This window comes from Oryzias latipes, chromosome 3 (genome assembly GCF_002234675.1).
Source record: "Oryzias latipes chromosome 3, ASM223467v1".
NCBI classification, from domain to species: domain Eukaryota; kingdom Metazoa; phylum Chordata; class Actinopteri; order Beloniformes; family Adrianichthyidae; genus Oryzias; species Oryzias latipes.
In genome coordinates, this window is record NC_019861.2 from 10,724,277 (window position 1) to 10,750,807 (window position 26,531).

Consider the following 26,531-nt stretch of genomic DNA (forward strand, 5'->3'; position numbering starts at 1 on the left):
CATCCCACTGACTTTATCTCCCTCCTCTACCGAATCTGTTCTCCAGGGACCTGAAACATCATTACTCTGTGCACGGGTCTCATCCATTATCATATTAAAGGCTTTTTAATGCCTCACTGGCTTGCACGACGCTGCTGCTGGAGCTACATAGCACTCATTTGACAGCATCAGTCCTGCAGAGGAGGGCAGAGCCACTCATATCTGCTTTCTTCAGTGCACTACCTGCCTCTTTTTGAGAAGTCCAAATTCAGGATGGAAAAAGAGTCCTCGTTGCGAATAATCATTTAGTTATTTACTAAAAAAAATAATCATGTGAGCAGTGAGGTGAAACTTTTTTTTTCCAATTTGCATTTATTTCCATAAATTAAGCAGAAAAAACATATTTGTCAGATGAGTCTAATAATAATCTAATAATCTCTTAAATTTCTTCATATTAATCTAGAATCTTTTTTTAGGACTCATCTGCTGATTGCAGTTCCCAAAATAATCTATCTGCTTCCATCATCTTAACCTGTTTAGGCCTGATGAGGCAAGCACTTTTAAAAAACCTTTGACTGAATGTTTCTAGCTTTGTTCTGTGCTTTCACACTCTTTAGTTCTCCTCTAAAGCTTCAGGTATGATTGGAATCCTCTCACAACTTCAATATAGAATTATAAAAGTCATTTACTTATTTATGTAGTTAAAAACAGGTTCATTAAAATAATCCTAAAGAGTCAAATGTGTCAGATTATAACAAAAATATATACAAAGTTGGGTTTAATTTGATTTACTTTTACTTTTAAACACAAAATAAATAAAGAATCTGGATAAATATATAAACATGAAGTGATAAAGTGCTCCAAAAAGGAGTGTGTAGAAGAAAAATCTTTTTAATTCCCACACTAATTTTGCGATATTCTACTTATACATTTTGAAGATATAATGTTCTCTTTTTTTTTTTTTTTACAGTGTTTTTGTTCCAAAATTGTGAAAGTCTTTCATTTACACTTTTGAAAAGTTGTACCTGTTCGTTCCCGATGGTTCTGTCTGTGTAGTACAGCTTGTAGCTGAGGATGTCTCCGTTTCCGGTGAGGGGTTTGTCCCAGCTGAGAGACACGGAGGTGGGAGTGTTGGACACAGCCTGCAGGTTGGGAGCAGGGCCCGGCACTTGAACTGGAGAAAGACGGATGAAGATTAGACATCAAACATGATCATTTTGTTCTCTTTTCCCTATTGCTGTTACATGTTATGCCCTTTGTGTTCTTGGATTTTACACAAGAGCATCTGTTAAAAACAGAGTTGGTGTTTTTTGCTGGGATTTACACCTTAAAGTTCCACTCTCCTCATCTTTTGGTTTATTGTAAGAACAATTACGCAGTTTTTAGCAAAAATCTATAAACACGTGCCGTTTTCTAAGACATAGTTTCTGGAGAGCACCAGTAGTTTGTTTCAGAGTTGTGGGCAGGACTGTTGGTGTGAAAGTAAGCCCGCCCTCTTGGCATCATTCATCTGTTTACGTGTTCCCCCACTAGCTTACAGCCCCTCACACGCCCAACCTAACTTTAGTGGTGTAACAAAAATAGACAGTAATATTGGAGCTATCCAGCCGTACAATTCTGAGCCTCATCCAGTTCCTCGGATGAGGAAGACAAAGACTTTAATGAATCTATTCGTCTGCGAGTGAATGCATCAGAATAGAGCGGAGGAGGTAGCTTGTGGCTCACCCATTGTATTTTCTACGTCCCAAATACGATCTTTTCACAACGATTTGAATAAAAAAATACTCTAAAATGCTATTTTGAGCTTAATTTTCTTTATAAATGTCCTCCATCATCAGAAAAATACCACGATAACAATGTCTAAAAACACTAAAAACACAATTTTTATTAGAGTGGATCTTTAAAGGAGAATCCATTCCGTTCAGCTCAGTAGAGAGTGTGTGTTAACAGATCTGTTCTGCAACAATACCCGATGCTGCTGTCGCTGTCTCCACTTCTTATGACTCGTAACATTAAGCTACAACTGACTCTGACAGATAGAAGAACCTGCCTTTTGTTAGGGAGCTGCAGGAGTGTGTTTTTGTGCGTATGTGTTTGCATATAGGTGTGTCTGCGGAACTGTGATCCAGGGTGGCAGTGTTTGCACATGACTGGCACTCGGATGCAGGTCAACAGTTTAAGCTCCAATTCATGGTTTGTCCTTGCACTGAAAACACACACACACACACAAAGAGGAAGACTGCACAGGTACTGGCCGCCCTCGCCGTTTTCCCCCCGGTGGGTGGCTCGGCTCCCACTGGCAGGCACTGAGGAGGACTGTGTGCAGTGGGGTGTGTGTCTGTTGATCTGTCTGCCCTCAAACCAAGGACGAAAAACAGCGGCTGACCCACAAAGTGTCATAGATGAAGCTGTGGCTCGGTCAGTGGGAGTGAGACGTCCGCAGTCTAACGACCAGCGGGGGGAATCCCGCTGCACAGCAGCTAGAAATATGTGTGAAACTGGGGGATTTGGCAGCAGCCACGGGGAGGTTTTAACACCTAAAACTCAAGGAAACGACTCATTTGCTCAGCTGAACATCTGAGAGAAGCCTCTGTGCTCTTCTGTTCGGAAACCGTGAAGCGGTCAAGCATTCCTCATTCCAGGACGTGGGGCTTCAAGCCAAAGGTGTGGGGAATCGTACGGCAGAAGTTTGTGAGTAAACAAAAAGTGGCTTAGAAGAGGAAAAGGTCGAGCTGCCGGGTGGTCTTCCCCACACGACCTCTGCTGTGTGCATCTGCATCAGGCATCCGTTTGAAGGGAACTCCAGCAGCATGGGAGGGAATATTTTCTTTGTGTTTGTTTGCACATTTTGTTTCTGTGGAGTGCATCCTGTTTGCTCTGACGTGCCAGAGCGAGGATGTTTCCCACAAAGTGGCTGCCGGCTTCCATCACGCGTATGCCCCCTGTTTACTGAGCAAATACAAGTTTATTGAGCACAAATGATTAGTGTGTGTGTGTGTGTGTTACCTTCGGCTTGGGTGGGCACTTTGAGCACCGCTGAGCTCTCGCCTTGCCCGTTGCTGTTGTGAGCCACGACCCGAAAGCGGTACCTGGTGTCTGGCAGGAGGTTCTGGATGGTGACTTGCATGTCCCCGGGACGGCTGGTATTGACTACCCGCTCCCTGATCCAAACAGAGGAGCAAAAACAAATATTTCTATTGTCTCAGCACCATAGTTTTATTTTTTTTATACACTTTAAGATTGAAATTGAATTACCCGGTAATCTTTTATTTAAATGGTTACACCACACACATTTCTAAACTGCAAAGAAACTCAATGAAAACAGACAAAAAACAATAAAAAACAACTGCATAGTATTGATTCTATGACATAAAATACTCTACGGTCAGCAGTATCAGGGTGAAATAGAATCAAAACCAACAAGGTTATAGCTATATTTTTAATCTCCTAACAATCGTTGATGTGGACTTTTCACCACAACTTATTTGAATATTATGGTAGCTACAGTCCCACTCTGATCATTTTTTGATTATAAAAGCGTTCCCAGTGGTCTTTTAACTATGATTATGATCTGTCGATTTCTAGGACACAGTTTCTGCAGAGCAGCAGTAGTTCATTAGAAATCCACAACTGAGGTGTGGACGGACTGTTGGGGCGGTGCAAGCCCCCCCCCCGTTGGGGTGCGGAGCAGGGAGCTTGTGGCCCACCCAGTGTATTTTCTAAATCACAAAGAAGCTCTTTTTCAAATGGCATTTGAAATACTCAGAAATGCAAGTTTAAGCTTAACTTTCCTTTTTATGTCCTCCATCATCAGAAAAATGCCACAAGAACCTGGCGAAAACATCATTTTCATGGGGGGTTACCCTCAATAGACATCCTATTACCCCTCTAATATCCCTTTCTCTTCTTCCATTATTTTATTTTCCATCTGGTCCAACAAAAAACAGTTACAAATATAATTAATATAAATAAAGTTTAGTCTAAATAACAAAAGGGGTTTATTCAAATATACACCTTGTGTGGCAGAAGATTCATAACCCATGTGTAAAAGTAAAATATTTCCAACACAAGAGGTCCTCAGCTTTCATCTGATTGCTCAGCTATTGGACAGGACAAGTAAAAAAAAAAGGGTTAGAGCTTCACTTAACTTTAAAAAAGTAGTTAGTTTCTCTTAGTTTTGTTTTTTTGCCTGTTTTTTTTCATTGTGTATCTTGCGTTTATAGTTGCAGTTCTCTCAGTTAGATTTCCACCAGGTTTAAATCAGTGCCCAGCTGCTGTGCGTCTGTTGATCACCTCAGAGCTCTGAAGTCTGCAGTTCCTGCTCTGTGTCACTTCCCATCGTTTCATTTCTCCTTCAGGCGTGGTTCGTTTTGGCCGTGGTTTGGAGGTTCAGATTTTGTCAAAGGTTTCTGCTTATTCAACCAACCTTTTTTTGCCACACTGCTGCTGGTTCTCCTGTACCAACCTCAAATGTGACATTCAGGTTGTTAAGTTTAAACTTTGGAGGATAATTGAATCCCACAATTCTTTGTGGTCCCACTTTAAAAGCAGTGGTTCAGACTAGAGCCAACAGGAGCTAGTGCCTTTATTATGATTCAGATGACAACTGTTTCTGCAGGATGAGTGTAAAAGAAAAATCTAGTTCCATTGGAAAAAAAAGATGTGCGTGATTTATTTGAATGGAAAAAAAAAACTTTTTGAAACCTCTGCATCAAAGCAGCTCATTGGTAAGGTCTGGCTGTAGTTTATAGTCAACAAAAAAAGAAGGAAGCATTTCTGTTCCTAAGCAGGATTTACATTTTTTACTCTGGGGTTGATGTTACTGAGGAAAAGGTTGAATCTGAGCATTTGGACCCAAAGTCAAAACGTTGAGAGGAGGCATAGCAGCACTTACTCTTAATTAAAAGGTATAAGAATGACAGTAAATCATTCCACAATCTTCAGGTCACCGATGTGATGCTAGATGCCTAAAACAAATTGTTTGGTGTTTTAAACATGTTCTTGTAGTATTTTCCTCATGATGGTGGACATATGTGAAGAAAATTAAGTTAAAAATTGTATTTCTGAGTATTTTTATTTAAGTCATTTTGATTCAGGAGCTGATGAAATAAATGCTGTTTTAAAAAGATCGTATTTGTGACAGAAAATAAGCAGAAAACAAGCTCTCTTCTCTGCCCCATTCTAATGTGTCCAATTGCAGACAAATAGATCCATGTATGTCTTTATTTTCCTCATCTGGTTCAAAACTATACAGCTGGTTAGCTCCAATGTTCCTCGCCATTTTTTGTTGCACTGCTGGGTGTGAGGGGCTGTAAACTACCAGGAGAGCATAGAACAAATGGATGATGGGAAGTTAGAGGGTGCTTGCTCTACGATAACGGTCCTGCCCACAACACAACGGGGCTGGCACTTTGTAGAAACTATGTCTTAGAAAACGCCTTAGGTTTTTTTATTTTGGCTAAATACTCTCATCGTAATTAAAATGACAATTTTTACAATAGATCAAAAGATTATAAAGGAAGAAACTGAAAAATGGTTTCAACAATATTGTTCCCCCCCATATTTTTTTTTAATTTCAAATCAAATGTTTGGTTAAAATGTGCCTTTTTGAAAACAATAAATCTTTAGAAACTTCATTTTGCTAAACATTGTTTTAGCTAAAACAACCGGAATGTTGGACTTATTTTAACGGACAAACACGTCCTTAACTGTGTGCTACACAGACAGAATAAGTACTAAAGCACAAATTAGTCAGTTGATAGCTTTTAAAATCAGTTTAGTGCCAAACTTAAATAGAAAAACAGGGTAAAAAAATCACGTGGGAACAATTTTCCTGTTTTCCAAATATTCCAAAACTGGTTGAACATTTTTTCTGTGGTTTTCCTGAAGCGTTCAGTCTCTGCTTCTGCCATTTAGTCCCTGGTTTTTACATCCCTCTGGTATAACTTTACCAGAGGGGTGTAAGAGCTTAAAGCGGTTTCTCCGAAAAAAAAAAAGGAATGATGAAAAAGAGGACTTGTGGAAAATCCTTTCTGCTTCTTCAGTTTTCTTCTCATTGCGAGGCTGTAAATCCTCAGCTCATGGAGGTGGTGGAGGGGTATTAACGGGGTTTCTTCAGGACATTTAATTGCCGTGTTTAAGCTGTTTTTGTGTTTATGCTTCTGTCAGGAAGAACTTCAGTAAATCTCCGGTTCTGTCTGTGCTCTTGCAGCTCTAATTGGATCATTTTGGGCGGATTTGACCGTTTCTACGAACATCAGCTGTCTGCTGATGAGCTGCGTGGCGTACCTGCTCGTGCCGTCCTGGCTGTAGAAGACGGAGTAGGTCAGCAAATCCCCGTGCGGCTCGACAGGCGGCCGCCAGGTCAGCTTGATGAAGCGGGTGGAGACCAGTGACGCCACAACGTCTCGGGGTGCGGAGGGGGTGGGGCTGGCTGGACCGCTCACACCTCCGGAGCCTGGCGTTACATGGTCAGTAGTGTTAGGAGTCAGTGAGGGGGGAGGAGGGAAGGGGGGCAGGGCTACATCTTTGGGTTAGGAAGAGAGAGAGAGAGTGGAGGGGGGGGGGAGTATTGCATCCAATAAGGACAGAGGAGAGGAGTTGGAATGGAAATGACAGTGATATGAAAGAAAGGAAGGAAACAAAAACAGAAGAAAACAAAACAACGTAACAAAAAAAGACTTGGTGTGACAGAGAAATAAAACACTTTTACTACACTGACAAAAAGTCGACACAACGGGGGTCTAACATGCAAATCTGCACACATCTGTCAAAGGCGTTGGCAGCAAACTACCCTTACACACTCAGATATCAAGGCCTTGTCACACAGCCACTATGTACATTTTGTGCATTTTCCACGTTTGAAATTTTGGTCTTTTTGTGTGATATACGTAATTGATTTGAAATTTGATTTGATTTGAAATGGTTTATTTCAAGCAGTCAAACAAGAATAATACACAAAAAAACATCAGTTATACATTCATACAATGACGTGTCAAACTTAGGATAAGTGTTTCTCGAGTTCGTCATTCGTCCATGTACGCAGATGTCTGTCGAGGGTTTCAGACGACGGGTCCTTATACGAGTTCGGTTTAGAGCTGCTCAATGTTTTTGGTCAGTCGAGAGTAACGCATACTTTACATGGTTTATACGAAATTATTACGTAAGTCTTACGCAGCTCTGATTGATTTTTGAAAGATATACACAAATTTGTGAATTTCTATGAACGTTCCACGTAAGTCTAACAGACTTTTTACGCACGTAACACAGATGTATAACTTTTATATCGCGTATATGGCACACATATCACATTCAAATTTCGTAATTGAGGCACGAATCACTAATTTATTGCATGTAAACAGTGCAATAATAACGTACGGTACATGTTCTACTTTAATTTACGTGTTCTTTGCGTGGTTTATTTGTACTTCTTCCGTGGTTTTAACGTGGTTCATTTGTGATACATCTACGAAAATTTCACCTAAAGACCACAGCTTTTCTCAATTTTTCACGTAAGACTAATTTTCATCGAAATGTATGTAGTGGTTGTAACATGACCTTTAGATAAAGGACTTTCAAGCCAATCATTTGTTGATAAATGATTGGTTTGGACGATTTGGGATGCAGTGACTAACTAAAAACTGGACAGCGGCGAACAGAGGTGGACTTTGCGTCGACAAAGTCGCCTTTAAATGCACAGAAGAAAAAACCCATTACACCTCATGTCAGACAAAGCAACACAAGTCAAGACACACCAACTTTCTACCAGAGGAGGCTGCTCCAACACTTTTCTCGTCACATTCCACATCCTTGCCACAGAAATGCTTGTGATTTCATTTGCCGAGTCATTTTTTCCTTCCCTCTGTTTTCGGTGGGGGGGGGTTGACAAAATCTGCGGTCAGCTTCATTGGGATCTGCTCTCCGTGTGCCTGGCTAGCTCGCAAAACCATACGGAAAGAATGCCTCTCCGAATGACATTTCCATTTGTTGGCAGGTTGGGAGAATTGATTGAAACGCAATGCTGCATTTCAAAAAAAGGAAAAAGCTTAGTGCAGCGTCAACAATGTGCATTTTTGCCTGAGATGGCTGCAAAGTGGCTGTTTAAAGATTTATTAGGCAGAGTGCTCTGCTGAACTGCTAATTGGATCTTATTATTTCGATACGTTTAAACTGTCAGAGTTCATGGCCTATAAAGATGATGCACAGACATATGGAAGAAACCATGGCGCTTTAGAGGGCAGGTTGTGTGGTCTGTCTGTGAGCTCCAAGTCACGTCGGGGGCATTTTTCACTGTAGTGCCTCTGCTCTGCAGGACCACACATGTAAAAAGGAAACAATGACTTCAAGGTGGAGCTGCAGGCTGTGAGGCTCTGCCCACATCCATACCGGAGCAGGAGTGAGAGCATCTTTCTGAACCGAAATGCACACCAAAAACAAGAGTATATCATGAAAAATATGGAAAAGCTGCATTTTTTACACAAAGATTATTTCAAATATCTATTATCAACAAAAATAAAAAGGTTCAATGTAATTTAAATATTTATGGACTAACTACAGCATCGAACAACCTAAAGACCCACTCTGATCATTTTTTGATCTATTGTAAAAGCATTCCCAGTGGTCTTTTAGGTATGATGATACAGTTTTTAGCCAAAATCACAAAATTAGTCTCTGCAGAGCAGCAGGAGATCATTAGAAATTGACTGTTGATATGGAGTAAGCCTGCACCCACCTCCCAACATCCATCTTTTTACACTCTCTCCAGCTAGCCTACGGCCCCTCACACTCCCAACCTAACATTACCGGAGAAACAAACGCGGGGAGCAACACTGGAGCTATCCAGCCATACAGTGTTTCTCCAGATTCCAGCTCAGACGAGGAAAACAAAGACGTTCATGGATCTAGTCGTCTACAAGTGGATGTATCAGAATAAAAGCATGGAGCCCAGTGTATTTTCAAGTTCATTTTTGGTTTTGCAGCTAAAAGACCATTTTTAGAGAAATCTCAAACACAGCCTGAGCTTCCACACTTACAGGCCTTGACGTTTGTAGGTAAATGAGATGCTGCTTTGCTTTCAGTGTCCCTCTGATAATCTGTCTTGTACATGCATGCCTGGGATTGTTACAGTAAGGAGGTGTCACCGCCTCCAAGTGCTGCTACCCAGCTCTATTCATGGCTGATTAATAGTGTCATTAGTTTTCATGCCAGCGGTAATGAATTACTGGCATTAAATCTTAATGAGGAAGGTTACGTCAGATCTGCATGTATTCAGCCAGGATGTACACAGCAGTTGGGATTAGACAGCGGAGCAATTCTCTTCGTCTTTTTGAGGCCATAAAAGTGTTTATAACTTTTAATCTTGTGTTGGTAACTTTTTAATCCCTGTAAGTGTAGTTGTAAAGTTTCGCCAAGTGGTGTTTCCATCACTGATAGGAGGGTCTACCTCTCCGGTTGAGTCTTCACACCTCTACCAAGAGAGCAGATATCGGTGAAACACAACTATCTGTCAGAAGCAGCCGTGGTAGCGACGCCTCAGATAGCCTCTGCAGAGGAGATTCAGCGGGCCGTGCCAGGATCCTTTAAAATACCGTTTTTTTCCACGACGTTTCCACGTCTAATGCGAATTGGTGGCGATGATGATAGTGGTGCTCCAGACAGATGTAGCTCGATGCTAATGGTCCATTACCGAGCTGCTACTTTTATCTACCGGAGGAAAAAAACGACACAAAAAAAAGGAGCCAGAGGGGCGAAGGAGGCGCGATCCACTCAGAGAGCTGGCACAAACAAGTCCGTCAGTTAAAACTGTCAGAGAAGTTGCAGTCAGCCCCCCCCCCCCCCCCCTTCCGCCTGCCCTTCTGTCGGCTGTCACTCTCAAAAAAGGCATGAATATCAAAATTAATAATAGAAAACTGTCAGCCTTTTGCTCCTCTCCATGCAAACAAGCTGACAAAACGGAGCACTTCTCTGATAATTACAGTGAAATCCCAGAATCCACAAAAGCGAGAAAAACATTCTTTCATTAAAATAAAAAGAAAATAGCAGAGTTTGCAAGTGAATGTGGTCAAAAAATAAAGATTTGTCTGCTTTATTCCTCAACATATATATATATTTTAAGCTATGCAATGATAAGACACATTCCAACAAATGGAAACAGCTGAATAAAGCAGTTCAGGGTAGAGCAGGGGTCAGCAGGGTCTGGAGCTACACGATGCTCTGCTATCCCAACTATTGTGGGGTTTTTGGGCAAATCTGCTTTAGTTCAAGAAAACTTAGCAAAACTATCGTGAAAATTTTTCATTTAATGCTATTAGAATTTTAGTAAAGAACCTAGTCTTATCTTACGACTGTGTCACACAGCCACTATGTACATATTGCGCATGTTACTCGGATGAAAATTGGTCATACGTGAATAAATGTGAAAAAAAGTCAGAGAAGATGTGGTCTGAACATGACATTTTCACAGATGTATCACGGATTAACCACGTTAAAACCACAGAAGAAGTACGAATAAACAACGTAAAGAACACATAATTAACATATTATTGTGCTGTTTATATGCAATTCATCAGTGATTTGTGCGTCAGTTATGTAATTTGAATGTGATATGTGCAGCATATATGCAATGTAATAGTTATGCATCAGTATAACTCTAAAAAAAAGTTATACATCAGTGGTACAAGCATGAAAAGTCAAATTTTAAGTGAAGACCCGTCGACCAAAACCCTCCACGGACATCTGCGCACATCGACGTCTGAAGAACGCAAGAAACACTTATAAATTACATAGATCATGCATGTATCATGAAAGATCAAAATTTCATACATGGAAAATGCGCAAAATGCACGTAGTGGCTGTGTGACGTGGCCTTTATGAAACGCTGAAAAACAATTCTTATAAAGTACTTCAAGTATACTGTATATTAAATTTACTGTACATGTATATGCATTTAATGGTTGCTACACTTTTATTTTGAAAGGAACTAGTATGTGCTGCTTTCAACAGTAGAATAGGTTACAATGTTTATACAAAGAAAATTATAATGCTGTTATAATTTAATGATTGTATATATTTAAAATCTATATTTTATAAATGAATGACTTAATAAGGGACAAAAAGGATAAATAAAGTGTATTTTTGCTGCTTTCAATGGGTTTTGGTCAGTAAGAAACTGACCTTTTAGCATTAAAGGTTGCAGATCCCTGATATAGAACAAACAAAAATTATTTTCTGTTTCCACTACCAAATGAAACAATCGTTCTGTCTGGTTTCATAAAAACCCAAATTGTGATCAAAAACTAACACTAACAGAAGGAAAAAGTGTTGAGTGTTAAGCAGCCAATGCTCATTCTTCAGCAATGAAAGAGATCTTTGTTATGGGAAGTTTCTAAGGCTCTGTCTTGTATCCAGATAGCTTATCAGACGCAGAGAGGAAACTGTCAGAGATCGAGTAGCAGAGCGCTGAAGGGCGGACCGTGCATCGGCAGCATTCCTCGTTGCTGTGATAATCAGTAAGAGCTGAGATCAAAGAGCATTTTCAATCCCTCAAAAACAGACAAGGTGCGCCCAAAGAACGGCGAAATCCATGAAAGAGAAATGCATTTGTCTATCACGCCAATCCGCTCATAGAAAAACCTTGTGTGTCTCACTCACGCCGTTTTACGGGATACTCCATTTTAATCAAACAATCTCAAAGTTGTGTCTGAGCTCTGGCTTTTTTATGACCGTTTACACAACAGTATAGTAAAAGACTGCCTGCTGATAATTCTTCAAGCTTGAACAGCACAGCAGGGAGGCATGAGCGCAGACCCTGACAGAAACTAAAAGAACTGGCGGTATTTCAGCCTCCTGAGTGGAGTGAAGGTGCCACGAGAACAGAGCTCATCTGACAGATCCGCAGGACTTCAGGGTCCCGTGTGGTAGAGGTATTTCAGATCAATAACCTCTGTAAACCTTTCAGAGGTTGTCTTCCTCAAAGGCTTTGAAAAACCTTTCAGAGGTTTCATCCTAAATGGCACAATTTGTTCAGTTCCTCATTTATCTTTTTTTTTGGACTCAAAATAAACATTTCTAAATTTCCTGAGGGCTTAAACTAACAAGTAAATGGTATGTGCATGGTGGATGCTTCGGTTGGTTTGATGGTTTTTCTGTTTTTCAATCTACCCACGGCCCTGGAGACATTTACTCTCTGGAAGCTTGGTGGAAAAAAAAGTGGAAATCCCTCCTATGGGTTCACAAAACAAACATTAAGCTGAGGAGGTTTGTGAGCAGGAAAATACTATGAAATGAAGTCAGTCGAGGAAGCAAAAGACAAAATTCTAGACACACCTGACACAAGTGATTCAAGATTTTAGGCAAATGCGAAGTTAAAAACTGCTTTATTATGACATCAAGGTCACCGGTGCAAATTGGAGGGAAGGTGGATACCAAAGAAAGGTGGCAGATTAAAGCGACAGCTATCGCGTAGACGAGATCAGTTAATCTGCTGTTTGCTTGATGGTTCACTTGGAAAAGTATTTATAGCTTCAATAAAAACCACAGGAGATAACAGTTTAATAAGGGGAGGGGCTGAGGTTGATCTGTGTTTTTTACCACAGGCCTGTTTACAGTGAATCAGATTTAGACGACCACATCCAGGCTGCTTGGCTTTTCTTTTTTTTGTCCTAGTGGTTTATTGATAACGCCTCAGTCACATGCACGTGTACATGCATTGACCTGTACAGCGCACCTGCACTCTTAAAGGGATTGCATGCGTGTCTTGCAGTTCCCTTGGCTCGTGCGGCCACCTTAAGGGACGTCATGAAACGTACATACCATTGTCGGGTGTGTGTTGTGAAGTATTTGTAAGGATAATGTTGTCATATGGTGCCCTGACCCCACACTCTGTACGCAAAAAGTGCTCAAACTGGCCCCTTACTGACCCTGCACAGTGCAGTGCGTAGTGTTTGGGTGGTAAAAAAAAAACAAGACAAATCCGTAGAATGTGGCTGCATTTCACCTACTTCACTTTTGTGTGTTGTACAAGTGTTCGCTACGACCTCACATCTGCACCATGACTGTAGAAAAAATGTGCATGAACAGGACTTTGACGCTAGTTGTGTGCCCTGTACAGGTTTGCCCGTTTCTACCCGGAAGGGAAGTCGCCATTAAGGCTTTAACTGAAACCTGCTTTCTTATCTGTGCGTTCCAAAATGAACAGGTAGCGTCTTGGCGTTTCTCCCTAAACAACTGTGAAATTGTTGTCAGAAAAGACGATGAACTTAAAATGTTGTAGTTTGTGCTTCCTGATGTATAAAACTCTGGTTCTACACAAAATTTTACCTGACAAAGTCAAGGAGTGTGATGTGATGTGCTCTGTTTCCTAAAATTACATAAGAAAAATCTCACCTTGGCTCCTCAGCATTCATTCCCTGAGGACCCACGACAAGGAATCACTGGTTATTTTGAATTTATATTTTTCTTCTTCTATAAGCTGCTTGGAAATGTAGAATGTCAACATTTTTCTCGGAGAACTGAACTCCCTGCATAAGTAGGAAACCCCAGAGAAACCACACAAAGTAATTCAAGGAGGAAACAAAATCTCCTGTTTAGAAATGAGGAATGTAACCGCATCAATAATTAATCTTCTGCTGTGTACATACAACGTCCCTTCACAATAAAACGTTTACCCTGGTGATCCTCGAGTCACTGCTCAGTTCGTCTTGGTGTGATTGCCTTGTTCAAACATGAGACCAACATGCAAATTAGGATTTGGGTAAGTCACCCCACCCCCCAGTTCACTAATCCACTCCCCTCCTCCGTCCTCTCCACATTTCATCGTATGCATCAGGTGCTCCGTGTGCTGGCTGAGTGAAGGGAGCAGGGCCTCCCGGGGTCGCCTTTGGAGCCCGTCCGAACAGCCAGCGGTGGTTCTTATCTCTAGAGGCTCTCAGCTCCAGTGTCCTGGACTGGAAACAGGCGTTCCGCCTGCACCGCCTGCAGCTTCTGTGCCTGATTACCTTGGAGGTACACAGACGCAATTCAACTTTCTAGGGAAACAGAGGAAGCCTGGAATGAAGTAATTGATTTCCCTGAATGCTTTGTGTTGCAGCATGTGTGTGTGTGTGTGTGTTCATGCATTTCATGGACATGGTGAGAGGAGCTGAACAAACCCCAGAAAGGCCTGGAAAAGGTCAAATAGGATGTTTGCAGAAACAAAAAGAGCAGCAGAACCCTTGCTTCAGAGTTCCTCTGACAGACCGCCAGGCCGCTCAGACACACGTCACCGGAGACCTCCCCGGGTTTCAGGCACTGAAATGCAGCTATGATGGTGTAGCGGCGTGCAGCGGGGTGCCCATAGCCAACTGTGATCCCACTCGCTATTCTATTTTAGCTAATGGAAACTGGGAGGCTCAGCTTAGCAAGGGAGTTGGCCAATAACAGGAAAGATAAAAGCTCCAGCGTGTGGTGACGGCACTCGGAGGGGTCACCCCCCCCCCCCAAGGCTAAGGTGAGGGTGTGAAGGGAAAGTGCTATTTTGGAGCCAACCGCTGCACCCAGAGGAGCGTCCGCTTCCAAAACATCATCCTGGATGAGTGTGGCTTGCAGCAGGCCTCTTCAATTCCAAAAGTGTCAGTGAGGTGCAACAAACAGTTTCAGAAAATGTTACCTTTTCAGCCCAAAACTGGATTTGATGACAACAGCGACCTTTTCCAAAAACCTGGGCTCACAGGGGCATGAAAGGCTACGGCTGCCGCTCCCCTCTCCTCTTTCCAGCGACAAACAAGAGCAAAGCAGGCATCAATAGCATTTTGCAGTTAGCACTTAAGTGAGAGGCATTTATAAACGAAGCAAAGCTTTCACCACGCTTGAGTAAATGCGACACGCAGGAGCGCTCAGCCCGTGCTGTGAGAGCCTCAGCTTTTGAACGCACACAGAATCCCTAAGAGACCCAAGCAAAACACAAACACTTAGTTTGCCGTCTTCACCCAAACCAACAACAGCGAGGTGAACGCTTATTCCAGATGTACTCCATTTATTTCAGCTGCAGTACGACTCATTAGGCTCCTACTAAGAGCAGCGGGGCAAAAAATTCACTAATCACAGTCACTAACCAGGTTAGGGATGTTGTGGTTACATTGGAAGTAAGTGAGCTTCAATTTGGCTGTGAGGCAGAATTTAGTGGCACAAATTCAAAGAAACATGTAGTTGATATTCCTCATCAGACGCTCTGATTTGTTCAACACTGTAAGCATGGAGCAGGCTCTACTTTATCAGTCTAAACACATGCTTAGGACTCGGCATTCATTCATTTTTTCTATTAGAAACAGGACACATTTTGGATTTTCATAGACTTTTTGTCGTTTCACTCTACATGTAGTTCTAGGGATGTTTGTTAACTGCAGAATTTAAAAAGAAAATGGGCAACACAAGCCTTAAAAGTGACCATAAACTGGAGTAGTCTTCTCAGAAACCCATCAGAACACCTAAAGGTGCTAACCAGGGCTAAGGTAACAAAATCCTGCAGGGCAGATCCCTGTCTGAGCGCTAATGTTGCTCACACATTGCTGCAGATCTACCTCTGTGACCGTTGACTAACATAAACCAAGCATCTTGTTGAATGATCTCTACCATCCGGTGCGCCCTATGGTCGTGAAAATACGGTAGCTCTGTGAGAACATAAGAGTTTTGAATGCAGAAACCCAAAAAAGCATATTTACACAGATTTTTTAATTGAACAAATCGCCAAAATTTGCATTTCCGAGGGCTGTGTGATCGTAGCTTTCCACTTCTGTCCGTCAGTGCTCTCTAAAGCAGGTTACCTTTAGTCTGTTTGCACTCATAGTTGGACTTTTTTGGAGTGACTTAAACCCACTTAATGCAAAACAACCAAAACAGTGACAATTTGTTTGCACCCGCAGTATAGTGGTGCAGAAAATGTTTTTCATAGATTCTATTTTACTGCGTGTCTACTCATTGAGGCCTTGCATTAAACACACACACACAGAAAAAAGCCCAGAATTCACAGTGCTGACACATTTACAGTCTGGCGGAGCTGCACGTTGGTTCCTGCTGGCCTGACTGCGACCCTGCTAGCAGTTGATGGAACGAGCTATTCCCTGCAGAAGGCTTGAGCTGTTATTCAGTGCTGGGTGTGGAGGGAGGCAGGGTTCTTCAAGCAGTCTATTCACATTTCCTGATTTGAACAGGGAATAAGGGTTGGTGCTTTGATGTCTTGGAACGATGCACCCTCTGTGACTGGTATGTTACAAACAACTTTGGAGAAGTTTTTTTTTTTTAAACCTTTTTTTCTTCTTACTTTTGTCAACTGACACTCAACGGAAACTCTGCGTCCTGATCTAGTTACATTTTATATTATGTCAGTGTCTTTACTCAGCAAGCTACACTGACAGCAAGGACAGAGGGGACGTCCCTGTCAGCGTCTTTTCTTTTTTTTTCTTTTTTGACAAACAGACAGTTTCTGCCTCTGTATCTGCCCACATGCTGTAAATTTCATAACCATTTTTCTGGGTCCCAAACATGTGGAGCCCTAAAGTTTGACAGTTGTTTCAAAAAGTCTCTTCTGTACAAAAGATCCGTTTGAGAGTTTGCTTCATCCACAAAGTAACCAAGGGCAATTCAGCAGATTCTAAAAGAATAAAAAAAGGAAAATAGTAAAATATTTGCCAAAGCTCCAATTGAGACTAAGTACGGATGCACACTTTATTAGGCACACCCGTATAACTGCTCATTCAGACCTCTAGACATGGTCTTGTCGATCTGCTGCAGTTCAAACTGAGCATCAGAATGGAGAAGAAAGGGGATTGAAGGGACTTTGAACATGGCATGGTTGTTCATGTCAGACGGGATTTTCACCCACAACCATCTCTGGGGTTTAAAGAGAATGGTCCAAAAAAGAGAAAATATCCAGCGAGCATCAGTTCTGTGGCCGGAAATGCCTTGTTTCAAAAAAGTTTCAAATCAGCCAAACAGGATCCACATCTTTAACCCAATCTATTTCACAATTATTTTTAATGCCTTCTTAAAAGTTGGTTATAATAATTAATGGAGAGCGTCATTAAAAATAACTACCAGAATGATGCCTTGTTGATGTGGTATAATGGTTTGGGGGATATTTTCTTGGCCCACTTTAGACCACTTGGTACCAATTATGAATGGTTCCAATGTCACAGGCTACCTGACCATGTCCATCCCTTTATGACCACAGTGTACCATCTTCTGATGGCTACTTCCAGCAGGATAAGGCGCCATGCCATCTAGCTGGAATCATCTCAGACTGGTTTCTTGAACATGACAATGAGTTCACTGGACTCAAATGGCCTCGACAGTCACCAGATCTCAACCCAATTGAGCAATTGAGATCCTTTGGGATGTGGTGGAACAGGATATTGGAATCATAGATGTGCAGCCGACAAATCTGCAGCAACTGTGTGATGCTATCATGTCAACATGGACCAAACTCTCTAAAGGAATGTTTCCAGTATATTGTTGAATCTATGCCATCAAGGATTAAGGCAGTATTGAAGGCTAAAGGGCATCCAACACAGTACTAGCAAGACGTACCTAATAAAGTTTTTAAATATTCAGCACATTAAGGCTCCTGCTTCATTTGTTTTCTTTTAAACAAAGAAAATATGTCTAGATGAGGTGCGGGTTGTGTCTTTGGAGTTTGTGCCATTTCGCTTGGACCCAGATCAAAGCAAACTAAGTTCTGGTTTCAATAAACTGGAGTAACAACTCATAAATCAAATTACACCAGATCCTACTTGATGAGGCTTTGGGTCAGACACATGCCAGCGTGTTGTGCCGCTCTTCTTCATGACTGCACTCACAGCAGCACTGATGGAGAGCAGGGACAGGGGGGACCGCAGCGAGCACTCAGACAGGGAAGAGGCATCTCCATTTCTCAGTGGGGGCTATGCGACTCCCAGACTAAGGTGGGGAGGAGAACAGAAGACTTCTGTTTTCTGCCTGCCATGAGCCTAAATAGTGGGGAGTGGAGACTAATGGCAGCAGATCAAGATGAGAGGGAGTACAGAGGCCATACAGGCAGAAGACGGTATTTCATCTCTGTAGGCTTTGAATTTAGCTCGAATAAATGGATTTGCATCAGAAATTTGTTGTACCACCTGGATCAAAGTCAGAAAATGCCACCTGCAGCAAGGAGACACTCCTGCGGTACATCACACAACGACTGGTGTTTTCAAATTGCTGTCACTGTAATTCCTTCTTTATGTTTGTTCATGTAATAATGTATTGCGAACAGCAGAACAAAATTCTAAACAACACATGAACAGCTATAGTTGTTAAATGCAACCTGAGCTCATGTAAGTCAAACCTTATGTATGATTCAAAATTTAGTGCTAATTCAAGTTTTTGGACAAAAAATAGGGAAAATGAGGTGAGCGTTGCAGAGACACAAGCCCTTCATACAAAAGCCTGCAAAAGCACAAGGAACGAGGAAAAAGGATTTACATGCAAATGAAAGTGCACCTTGAATTTATGCAAACATTAAAATAATAGCCTTCCTCTTTCTAAATGCATATCTGTTTGCATCTTATACAGTTTATTAGGCAGCTTGAATGCTAACCCTGCCTGTCATTTTTCTTTGACAAGCTGACATCTAGTTAAAGCTTCGAGGATAAGGAGGAGGTCTCATTTTTCACACATAAATGAAAAAAATATACTGGAATATACTGAAGGATACTGGAATTTTCAAGCTGCTTTCCACACTTTTTTTTCAAATTTATTTTTTATTGAAAAAGCACAGGATAAATTGTACATTGTTTTGACGGATTACAATGTGCTTGCTTTGCTAGTTTTTTAATGGAAATTTTTTTAAAGAAAAATAAAAAAGAACATATGAGGAAGCAGGGATTTTCAAGCTTTCCCCACTTTTACACAGTGCTGCAATTTAACCCTGTTAAACCCACTACACCAAACAATTTGACAGAAAATTCATTTTTTTTCTAATTAAGACGTCTTTTTTATAAATCCACGAAAACTAATTTGCAATATCCTTTTTCTTTAAATGAGATTTATATAATTTGATATGTTTTTGGCTCACAACAATGTTAGTTGACATAGTAAAAATACTGGCATGAGTGTTTAGGAAGAAATACATGTTATTTAGCCACCGTCTCAAATTGATCCATCCATCCATCCATCCATCCATCCATCCATTCATTCATAAATTGATAAATATGGGTTTTTAATTGAAATGCATGTATCAAATATGATACATATGGTTATATAGGGTTAACAATAGGTCAGACCTTAAACACTTGTAGTAATTTGCATTTAAGTGAACTATGCAGAAAGCACCTACATGACAGAAACTTTATATAAATATTCATCAATTATTTTTTTTAAATCAGATGGCTCAAATCAATGGAATATTGAAGTTAACACAAACAACTCTTTTGTTTGGGCATTTACAATTTCAGGGTGAAAAACGCCGCCTCTTTCCCCTCCATGCTGTTGCTTCAAAGCTCTACAGTCTTCGTTCATAAACATTTATAATCATGAGGCTGGAAAAAGCCTCATTGTTTTTGGACGTCGCCTGCAGATGACATGTGATTATAACCCCTAAAATAGCACATTATCTGCAGCTGACCAACTTCCGTCAGCGTCTATCTGACAGCAAGACGTGGACGGCAAATAGCAAAATTGCCAGCAGGGAATCATCGTGCTGCCCATTAGGGGTTGTATTTATAGCTGGGTGAGGACAGGATGGGCCAGACTGCTGGGAATTTGATAAAACCTCTACACGTGTTGAATTACACTCTTGGTGAGAATATTCCCAGAGTGGAACAGTTGCTTTATCTTGCTGCTCTGCATGCCTGCTGGATCTACAACCTTATGCTTGCAGGGAGGACCAACATTTATTTAGGGAAATAAGTAGGAAAATTTAGCCTAAATGTAAAAATGTTTTCAAATAAGAAGCTTCATGTACATTTTTAAAACTGATCATCCATTGCTAGCGTGTATTTCTAGTAATCTAAGTGGACAACAAGAAGGGCCGCAGCTTCACAATCGGCATTCAAAGGCACTTACTTGGATTGCATGACTGCCGCTAATTAAGTCCCTGAGGTTCATTTTTGGCATCCCAACCTCAATTTACCAACATCTGTTTGCAACTAGTTGACCGGTGTTGCAAATGTCTGTGGAATGTTGAGGACTGCAGTCCTGGTTTTTACCACAAATTCATCAAAGCTTGGTCACATCTGGAGACTCACATTTCAAAGGAAGAATGAATTTACTGGATATGGAGTCTGCCTGCTGTCAATAGTTAAAGAGAACATTAAATTGAATTAAATGTATATATCTAAACTCTGTGACAATCTATGCCTAAAAATACAATGTTTTTTTGTTTATTTTCTTTCTAGTGTACAGTTGGTACTTGGAAGGTGTTTTGAGATACAACTAGATGAGTTGGAGCTAAATCCAAATTCCCATAATTCCGAACTTCCCAGAACTTCAGAAAACATAATTATACAAATTAATTTAATTTAATTTAATTAATTTAAAATTTGCATATCGGTCTAACCGATCGACCGATGATGCCATCTCCACAGCCCTCCATTCAGCCCTCACTCACCTGGAAACAAAAGACTCAGAATGCTGTTCATTGACTTCAGTACCGTCATCCCCCAGCAGCTCATCCACAAGCTGGACCAACTTGGACTCAACACCTCCCTGTGTAACTGGCTGCTGGACTTTCTGTCAGGGAGACCACAGGCAGTTCGTGTCGGCAACAACACGTCCAGCACCATCACAATGAACACAGGGGTCCCCCAAGGATGTGTGCTGAGCCCCCTTCTCTTCACTCTGCTGACTCACGACTGCACCCCAATATCAAGCTCCAACCTCTTCATGAAGTTTGCGGATGACACAACAGTGTTGGGTCTCATCAACAACAACGATGAGACCACATACAGAAGCGAGGTGAACAGGCTGGCTCTGTGGTGCAAAGACAACAATCTCCACCTGAATGTGGAGAAGACAAAAGAGATGGTTGTAGAATTCAGGAGAACTCACACCCAGCACACTCCACTGATCATCAGTGGTGCTGCTGTGGAAAGGGTGAGCTGCACCAAGTTCCTGGGGGTGCACTTCTCCGACGACCTGTCTTGGAACCACAACACCGCATCACTGGCCAAGAAAGCCCAGCAACGCCTGTACTTCCTCCACACACGGAAGAGGGCCAGAGCTCCTCCCCCCATCATGCAGACCTTCTACAAGGGCGCCATCAAGAGCATCCTGTCCACCGTGTGCATCACCGTGTGCTACAGAGCCGCGTCTTGCCGCACGTCTCTGCAGCACATTGTAAAAACAGCTGAGAAGATCATCGGTGTCCCTCTCAGTGGCCTCTTAAGACATTTATCACTCCCGCCTCACCCGCAAAGCCATCAGGATTGCAGGGGACCCCTTCCACCCATCCCAGAGACACTTCAACCTGCTGCCATCAGGGAGGAGACTGCAAAGTCTCCAGGCAAGAACCAGCAGACTCAAGGACAGTTTCCTCCTCCAGGCGATTATCCTTTGCCCCCTCCTATCCGTGCTACAAACACTGCCATCACAGACTCATCTACTTACTGTTCTTAGCACTGTTGTCATTTTAAACTGCCACTTTAACAATGAGATTGTTAAAGTGGCAGTTTAGATTACTGTTATTCTTCTTATTATTACTGTCATTTTATCTATTTTATTTTTATTTATTAATTTATAAACTGCTTGCACTGGGGGGCGAGAGGAAACCAATTTCATCTGTGCTGCATGTCTTGTGTATGCAGTGTATTTGACAATAAAGCTGACATTGACTTTGACTAAAGGTGGTGGATAAAAGCAATGGACTACTGCTTAATTAAAGGGTAATATTTCAATGTAATTAACATTTTTAGAAAATACTAAAGCCTTTGGAGAAAAAAGGACATGAGGGAAACAACCAATGACTTCTGGATTGAAGCTTGTTTGAAAAGAAATATAACTTGTAGTTCACTAAATAGCCATAGGGGGTGCCATAAAACAAGTCAGCTGTTATTTGTGTCAATGCAAATTGATCCACCTTGAAGTAAACATTTACATTTAGTCTGGTTTCAATGAGAATTTGTTTGCTGCTAGTAATCAATCAAAATTGAATGGTCAATTGAAAAAATGCATTTCCAAATTGCTAATTAAATTGTCAATTTAGAATTGCATTTTAAATTATTATTAAAACTTCCACACCTATCACATATAGGTCGCACCTGAGTATAGGCCACACCCACGGCCAGACTATAAAACAAACTGGACTAATACTCTGAAAAATATGGTAATCTTCAAAACGTATACTCTAGAACAGGGGAGCTCATTACATCGCTAGATGTAACAGTGTTTGGGGACCATCAATGATAATATATTTATAAAAAATCTGTCAGCGATTCGTCATCCTCACCTTGTAATACATCACTTGATTGACATGCAGAACGGCTAATGAAACATCCTCTGAGACATTACATGTGTATATATATATATATATATATATATATATATATATATATATATATATATATATATATATATATATATATATATATATATATATATATTTCATTCATTCATCTTCTTCCGTTTATTCCCTTTCGGGGTCACAGGGCTGCCAGAGCATATCTTATGGGCGAAGGCAGGGTACACCCTGAACTGGTCGCCAGTCTGTCGCAGGGTCACAATCACACACCCAATCACACTCACACCTATGGACAATTTAGAGTTGCCAATTAACCTATGTTATGCATGTTTTTGGACAGTGGGAGGAAGCCGGAGAAATGTGTGTGTGTGTATATATATATATATATATATAAAAACGCCCCTCTCACCCTCCGTGGGTGGTTTCTCCTCCAAGCTCGGGTCCTCTACCAGAGGCCTAGGAGCTTGAGGGTCCTGCGCAGTATCTTAGCTGTTCCTAGCACTGCACTTTTCTGGACTGAGAGGTCTGAGGTCTTTCCAGGTATCTGTTGTAGCCACTCCTCCAGCTTGGGGGTTACTGCCCCGAGTGCTCCAATCACCACAGGCACCACTGTCACCTTCACTTTCCAGGCTTTCTCCAGTTCTTCTCTGAGTCCCTGGTATTTCTCCAGTTTCTCATGTTCCTTCTTCCTGTGTATATAGGAATATATATATATATCTTTTTGGAGCTTGTCATCTCAAAAGCTGCTTACAAACCAAAAAAGTGTGGTCACCCCTGCTCTAGAATGACCCCAATAGCTACCTTCCAACAACGTTCTTCTGGCGTCCTGACTATAAAAGCTCCAAAGTAAAAGGTTTCGAATCAGCCAAACAGAATCCACACCTTTAATCCAATCTATTTCACAGATATTTTTTATTCCTTCTTCAAAGCTAGTTATAATAATTCATGAGAACGTCATTAAAAATATCTACCAGAATGATATGTATGCCAACAGCTGACATTTTTCCATTCCAAACGCCCACAAGTAGCCATCATCATCGAAGCTACTTTTAACTGCAGCCGACGATGCCAAGATACAAAGATAATGGTTACTAATGAATATTAGCCAACTTGAGTCCGCTGGGTATTTTTGATGTGGTTCATTTCCATTGATTTCCCTGAAGGGTGAAAGCAACTCTATCCCTGCGGCAAGTGCCTGGCAATATCCGCCCACTGCATGGCAGCCTGACAGACGGGGGCCTGCTTTCCTGGCCTGGTTTCAGGATGATTCAAGCCCGGCAGGTGCAGGCGGGATACCTGACTGTGGAGGAACACTCCAGGGCAGTGAACAGCAGAAGGAGCCTTTGAGAGGAGGTACAAAGGCATCCAGCTGTGAGTGGGTAGACTTGTAAAGGGAATATATTGGGTGGGGCACAATTACTACAAAGCCCAGTGTGCTGGATTATTACGCAGAGCAGGTGGCTGTGAAAAGCAGGGTGGTACAAACTAAGAGGAAGTCCACGGGAAGTGACAGATGGCTTTAAAAGACGACACAAGAGAAAAGGGACAGCCATCCTAACATTGAACCTCATCAATAAACACATTTGTAGGAACTTCTCTGTTTAGGAGGTGAACTAATGCCCCATATCCAAGCAAGGACAATAAAAAGTCACCAAATTGTTGTGGATCTCTATCTGAAACATTAAAACGATCGATATGGTGTAATTGACATTGCAGTTTTGTCCCTTTGTAAGCAGTGTGTGCCCTCCAAAAAAGCAAGAAAAAAGACACATTTGTGACTTTCTTTGGATTATACAGAGATTAATTTTTTAAAAGCCTCGCTTTGGGCGGACCCCATGAAGGCAGCATCGGTAATTCATTCCAGTTTTATTTAACATAAAAAAACAACTAACAAAAGAAAGGACTTGAGGGCATGTAAAAGAGCCAGGCCGTTCCCCATGGTGTCTAACACCAATACACAATAAGCTGCAGGTCGTCATTATTTCTGACTTTATGTCTTCTAATCAGCTGGGATGTCACAGTCGGGGGTGCCAACACTCAGTCACTGCTCATTCATTAGCCACCTGCTTCAAGTGTGTGTGTGTGTGGGAGAGGCGGGGTGTAATGGGGGTCAGCAGTTGAGTTGGGGTTCACAGATGGATTACTTGGTGTGACGAGGATTCTCTGTTTCACTTCATGATCTTATAGTTCCCGTTTCCTCAGAGAGGCAGGTCTGTGGCTATGAAGACCGCAGCTGGATTCAGCTTTTTTAAACACATGTTGCATTTCTCTGGCAGCAGATGTGGAATGCAAACCGAGCACCGTTTGCCTCAGATGTGCTCCGGTTTCATTTTGAGTCACCTATGGTCTGAAAAGATCCCAGCGGTTTCACGCCGTCGTTCCCCCTCCTACTTCCAAAGACCCCCCAACAACATTCAACAATGACGTGTTCACAAAAAAACTAAAAAGATCTCTAAGTTTGTAATAGTGTGAAAGGATGCCTGAAGTCTCATGTGTCTGAACCATTGACTGTATAGGAAAACTGGACCGAGTGAGTGGGACATCCCCCATTGAAAATAGTTTATTTCTGGCTCCAATGAAAGGACGCCATTTTTTTTGCATGTTGTACCCAGATGAATTGGTCAGAGTCATTGTTAGCAAATGCCCGCACCAATCAGTAGTGAGCTTGTTGAAAGCCCACACCCCTACCACTTAAAGTGGGCTACATACAATATGCCAATCAAATGTTCAATGTGAGACCACATGCTTTTATTGAGACTGGTCAGTTTACAACACAAGAAAAAAAATCATGAAAAAAGACATTCTGACAAATAGAATGACTGAGTAAAAGCTGTTTATTTCTCAATAGAAGTCTCTGGGGTTTTGGCTTCTTGGATCCAGGGGGTTCTCCCTGGTTGGGAGACCACAAGGGAGGGGGGTCACTCAGTCCAGGTCTCATACTCAGTCAATGGTCTGAACTGATCAGACACGTGACCTTCATCTTTTCACAACTAAGGCATCTCATGAATGTTCTCATGATGCCATTTTCTTATGTTAGAACTAAAAATTTTCAAATGGAAAAATGGGATTTTGTCCACTATAGGAATTAGTGAGTGGCGTACCGTGATCCAGTATGATGAGCTGGGCGCTGGACTGGATGTTGCCTGCATCGTTTTCTGCCAGACACTGGTAGAAACCTTCATCTGACTTGACCAGACCCAGAACCTGTAGATTGTGCTCCTTCTACAGAGCAGAACACACAGATTTAATCAATAATTTATTGCAAATGGTGCTTCACTTAAAAAGTCACTCAATCAATCTTTTTTTTTTTTGCACATTTCCATGCATTTCATTTACATTTACAAAATGATTTGCCTTTCTCCTGATTTAATATACTTACAATTATTTTGAAGTAGTCACTGGGAATAACAGCATCTCCATTCTTCACCCATTTGACAGTAGGAGCAGGTGAGCCGGAAACGTCGCACTCGAAGACGATGTCCATGGACTCATGTGCGTAAGTGTTAGCTGGCCGCTTAATGAACTTTGGAGGAACTATGGAAAAGTAAGAAAGAAATGCATTAGGAATGAATAGGAGGATGAACAATCATCAGATTTTGGTGGTTAAAGTGTACTCTGAATCTCAAGGTAATATCCTTCTCTGTCAATTTCAAGCATGGAGATCTTTCAGAAAAAAGCTTAAATGACTTTGGCACTTGTTTCATCTGCCTCCATAACTGTACAGCAGAAAGCTGAGCACATGCAGATCTCCCTGAGACCAGCTAATGAGGGCCAGAGAGGTGTCTTTTGATCTGCTGCGGTGATGCAGCGCCTCGTCAATCTGTCCAGGAACAAGGTCGGCGTGAGCGCAGAGCCCCAGCTTCCTCCTCGTTCTGTAATTGGACTGAGCCCGTCTTGGAAAAAACGCTCGCCGTGTGCATTTGTTTGCGTTTGCTTTGTGTTCCTCCCCGGTAAGCGGCGACCTCACTGACCGCAATTTAAATGACTAAACTGTTAGTGTGCTGGTGCTCGTCAAGCTCTGCCCTGTGAGTTTTTTGGGCAGAACGTTCTTAGTGTCTTTTGTGTGGTAGTTGGTGTGAGCTGGATGGATATTAGCAGCATTGAGAGG

General features: G+C 41.7%; 1 protein-coding gene across 10 annotated transcripts in view; it reads right to left on the reverse strand.

Annotated features, from left to right (window-relative positions):
• Positions 1-26,531, reverse strand: part of neo1 (neogenin 1) — a 216,781-nt gene that overhangs the window by 39,508 nt on the left and 150,742 nt on the right. For 9 of the 10 annotated variants that reach the window (XM_020712122.2, XM_020712117.2, XM_011487724.3 and 6 more), the window contains exons 6-10: positions 25,803-25,957; positions 25,525-25,645; positions 6,268-6,505; positions 2,986-3,140; positions 1,005-1,153 (exon numbers count right to left, since the gene is read on the reverse strand). In XM_020712122.2, the coding sequence (XP_020567781.2) occupies positions 1,005-1,153; positions 2,986-3,140; positions 6,268-6,505; positions 25,525-25,645; positions 25,803-25,957 (818 nt within the window). The remainder of the gene's footprint in view (positions 1-1,004; positions 1,154-2,985; positions 3,141-6,267; positions 6,506-25,524; positions 25,646-25,802; positions 25,958-26,531) is intronic. The other variant, XM_011487714.3, reaches the window with a different exon arrangement.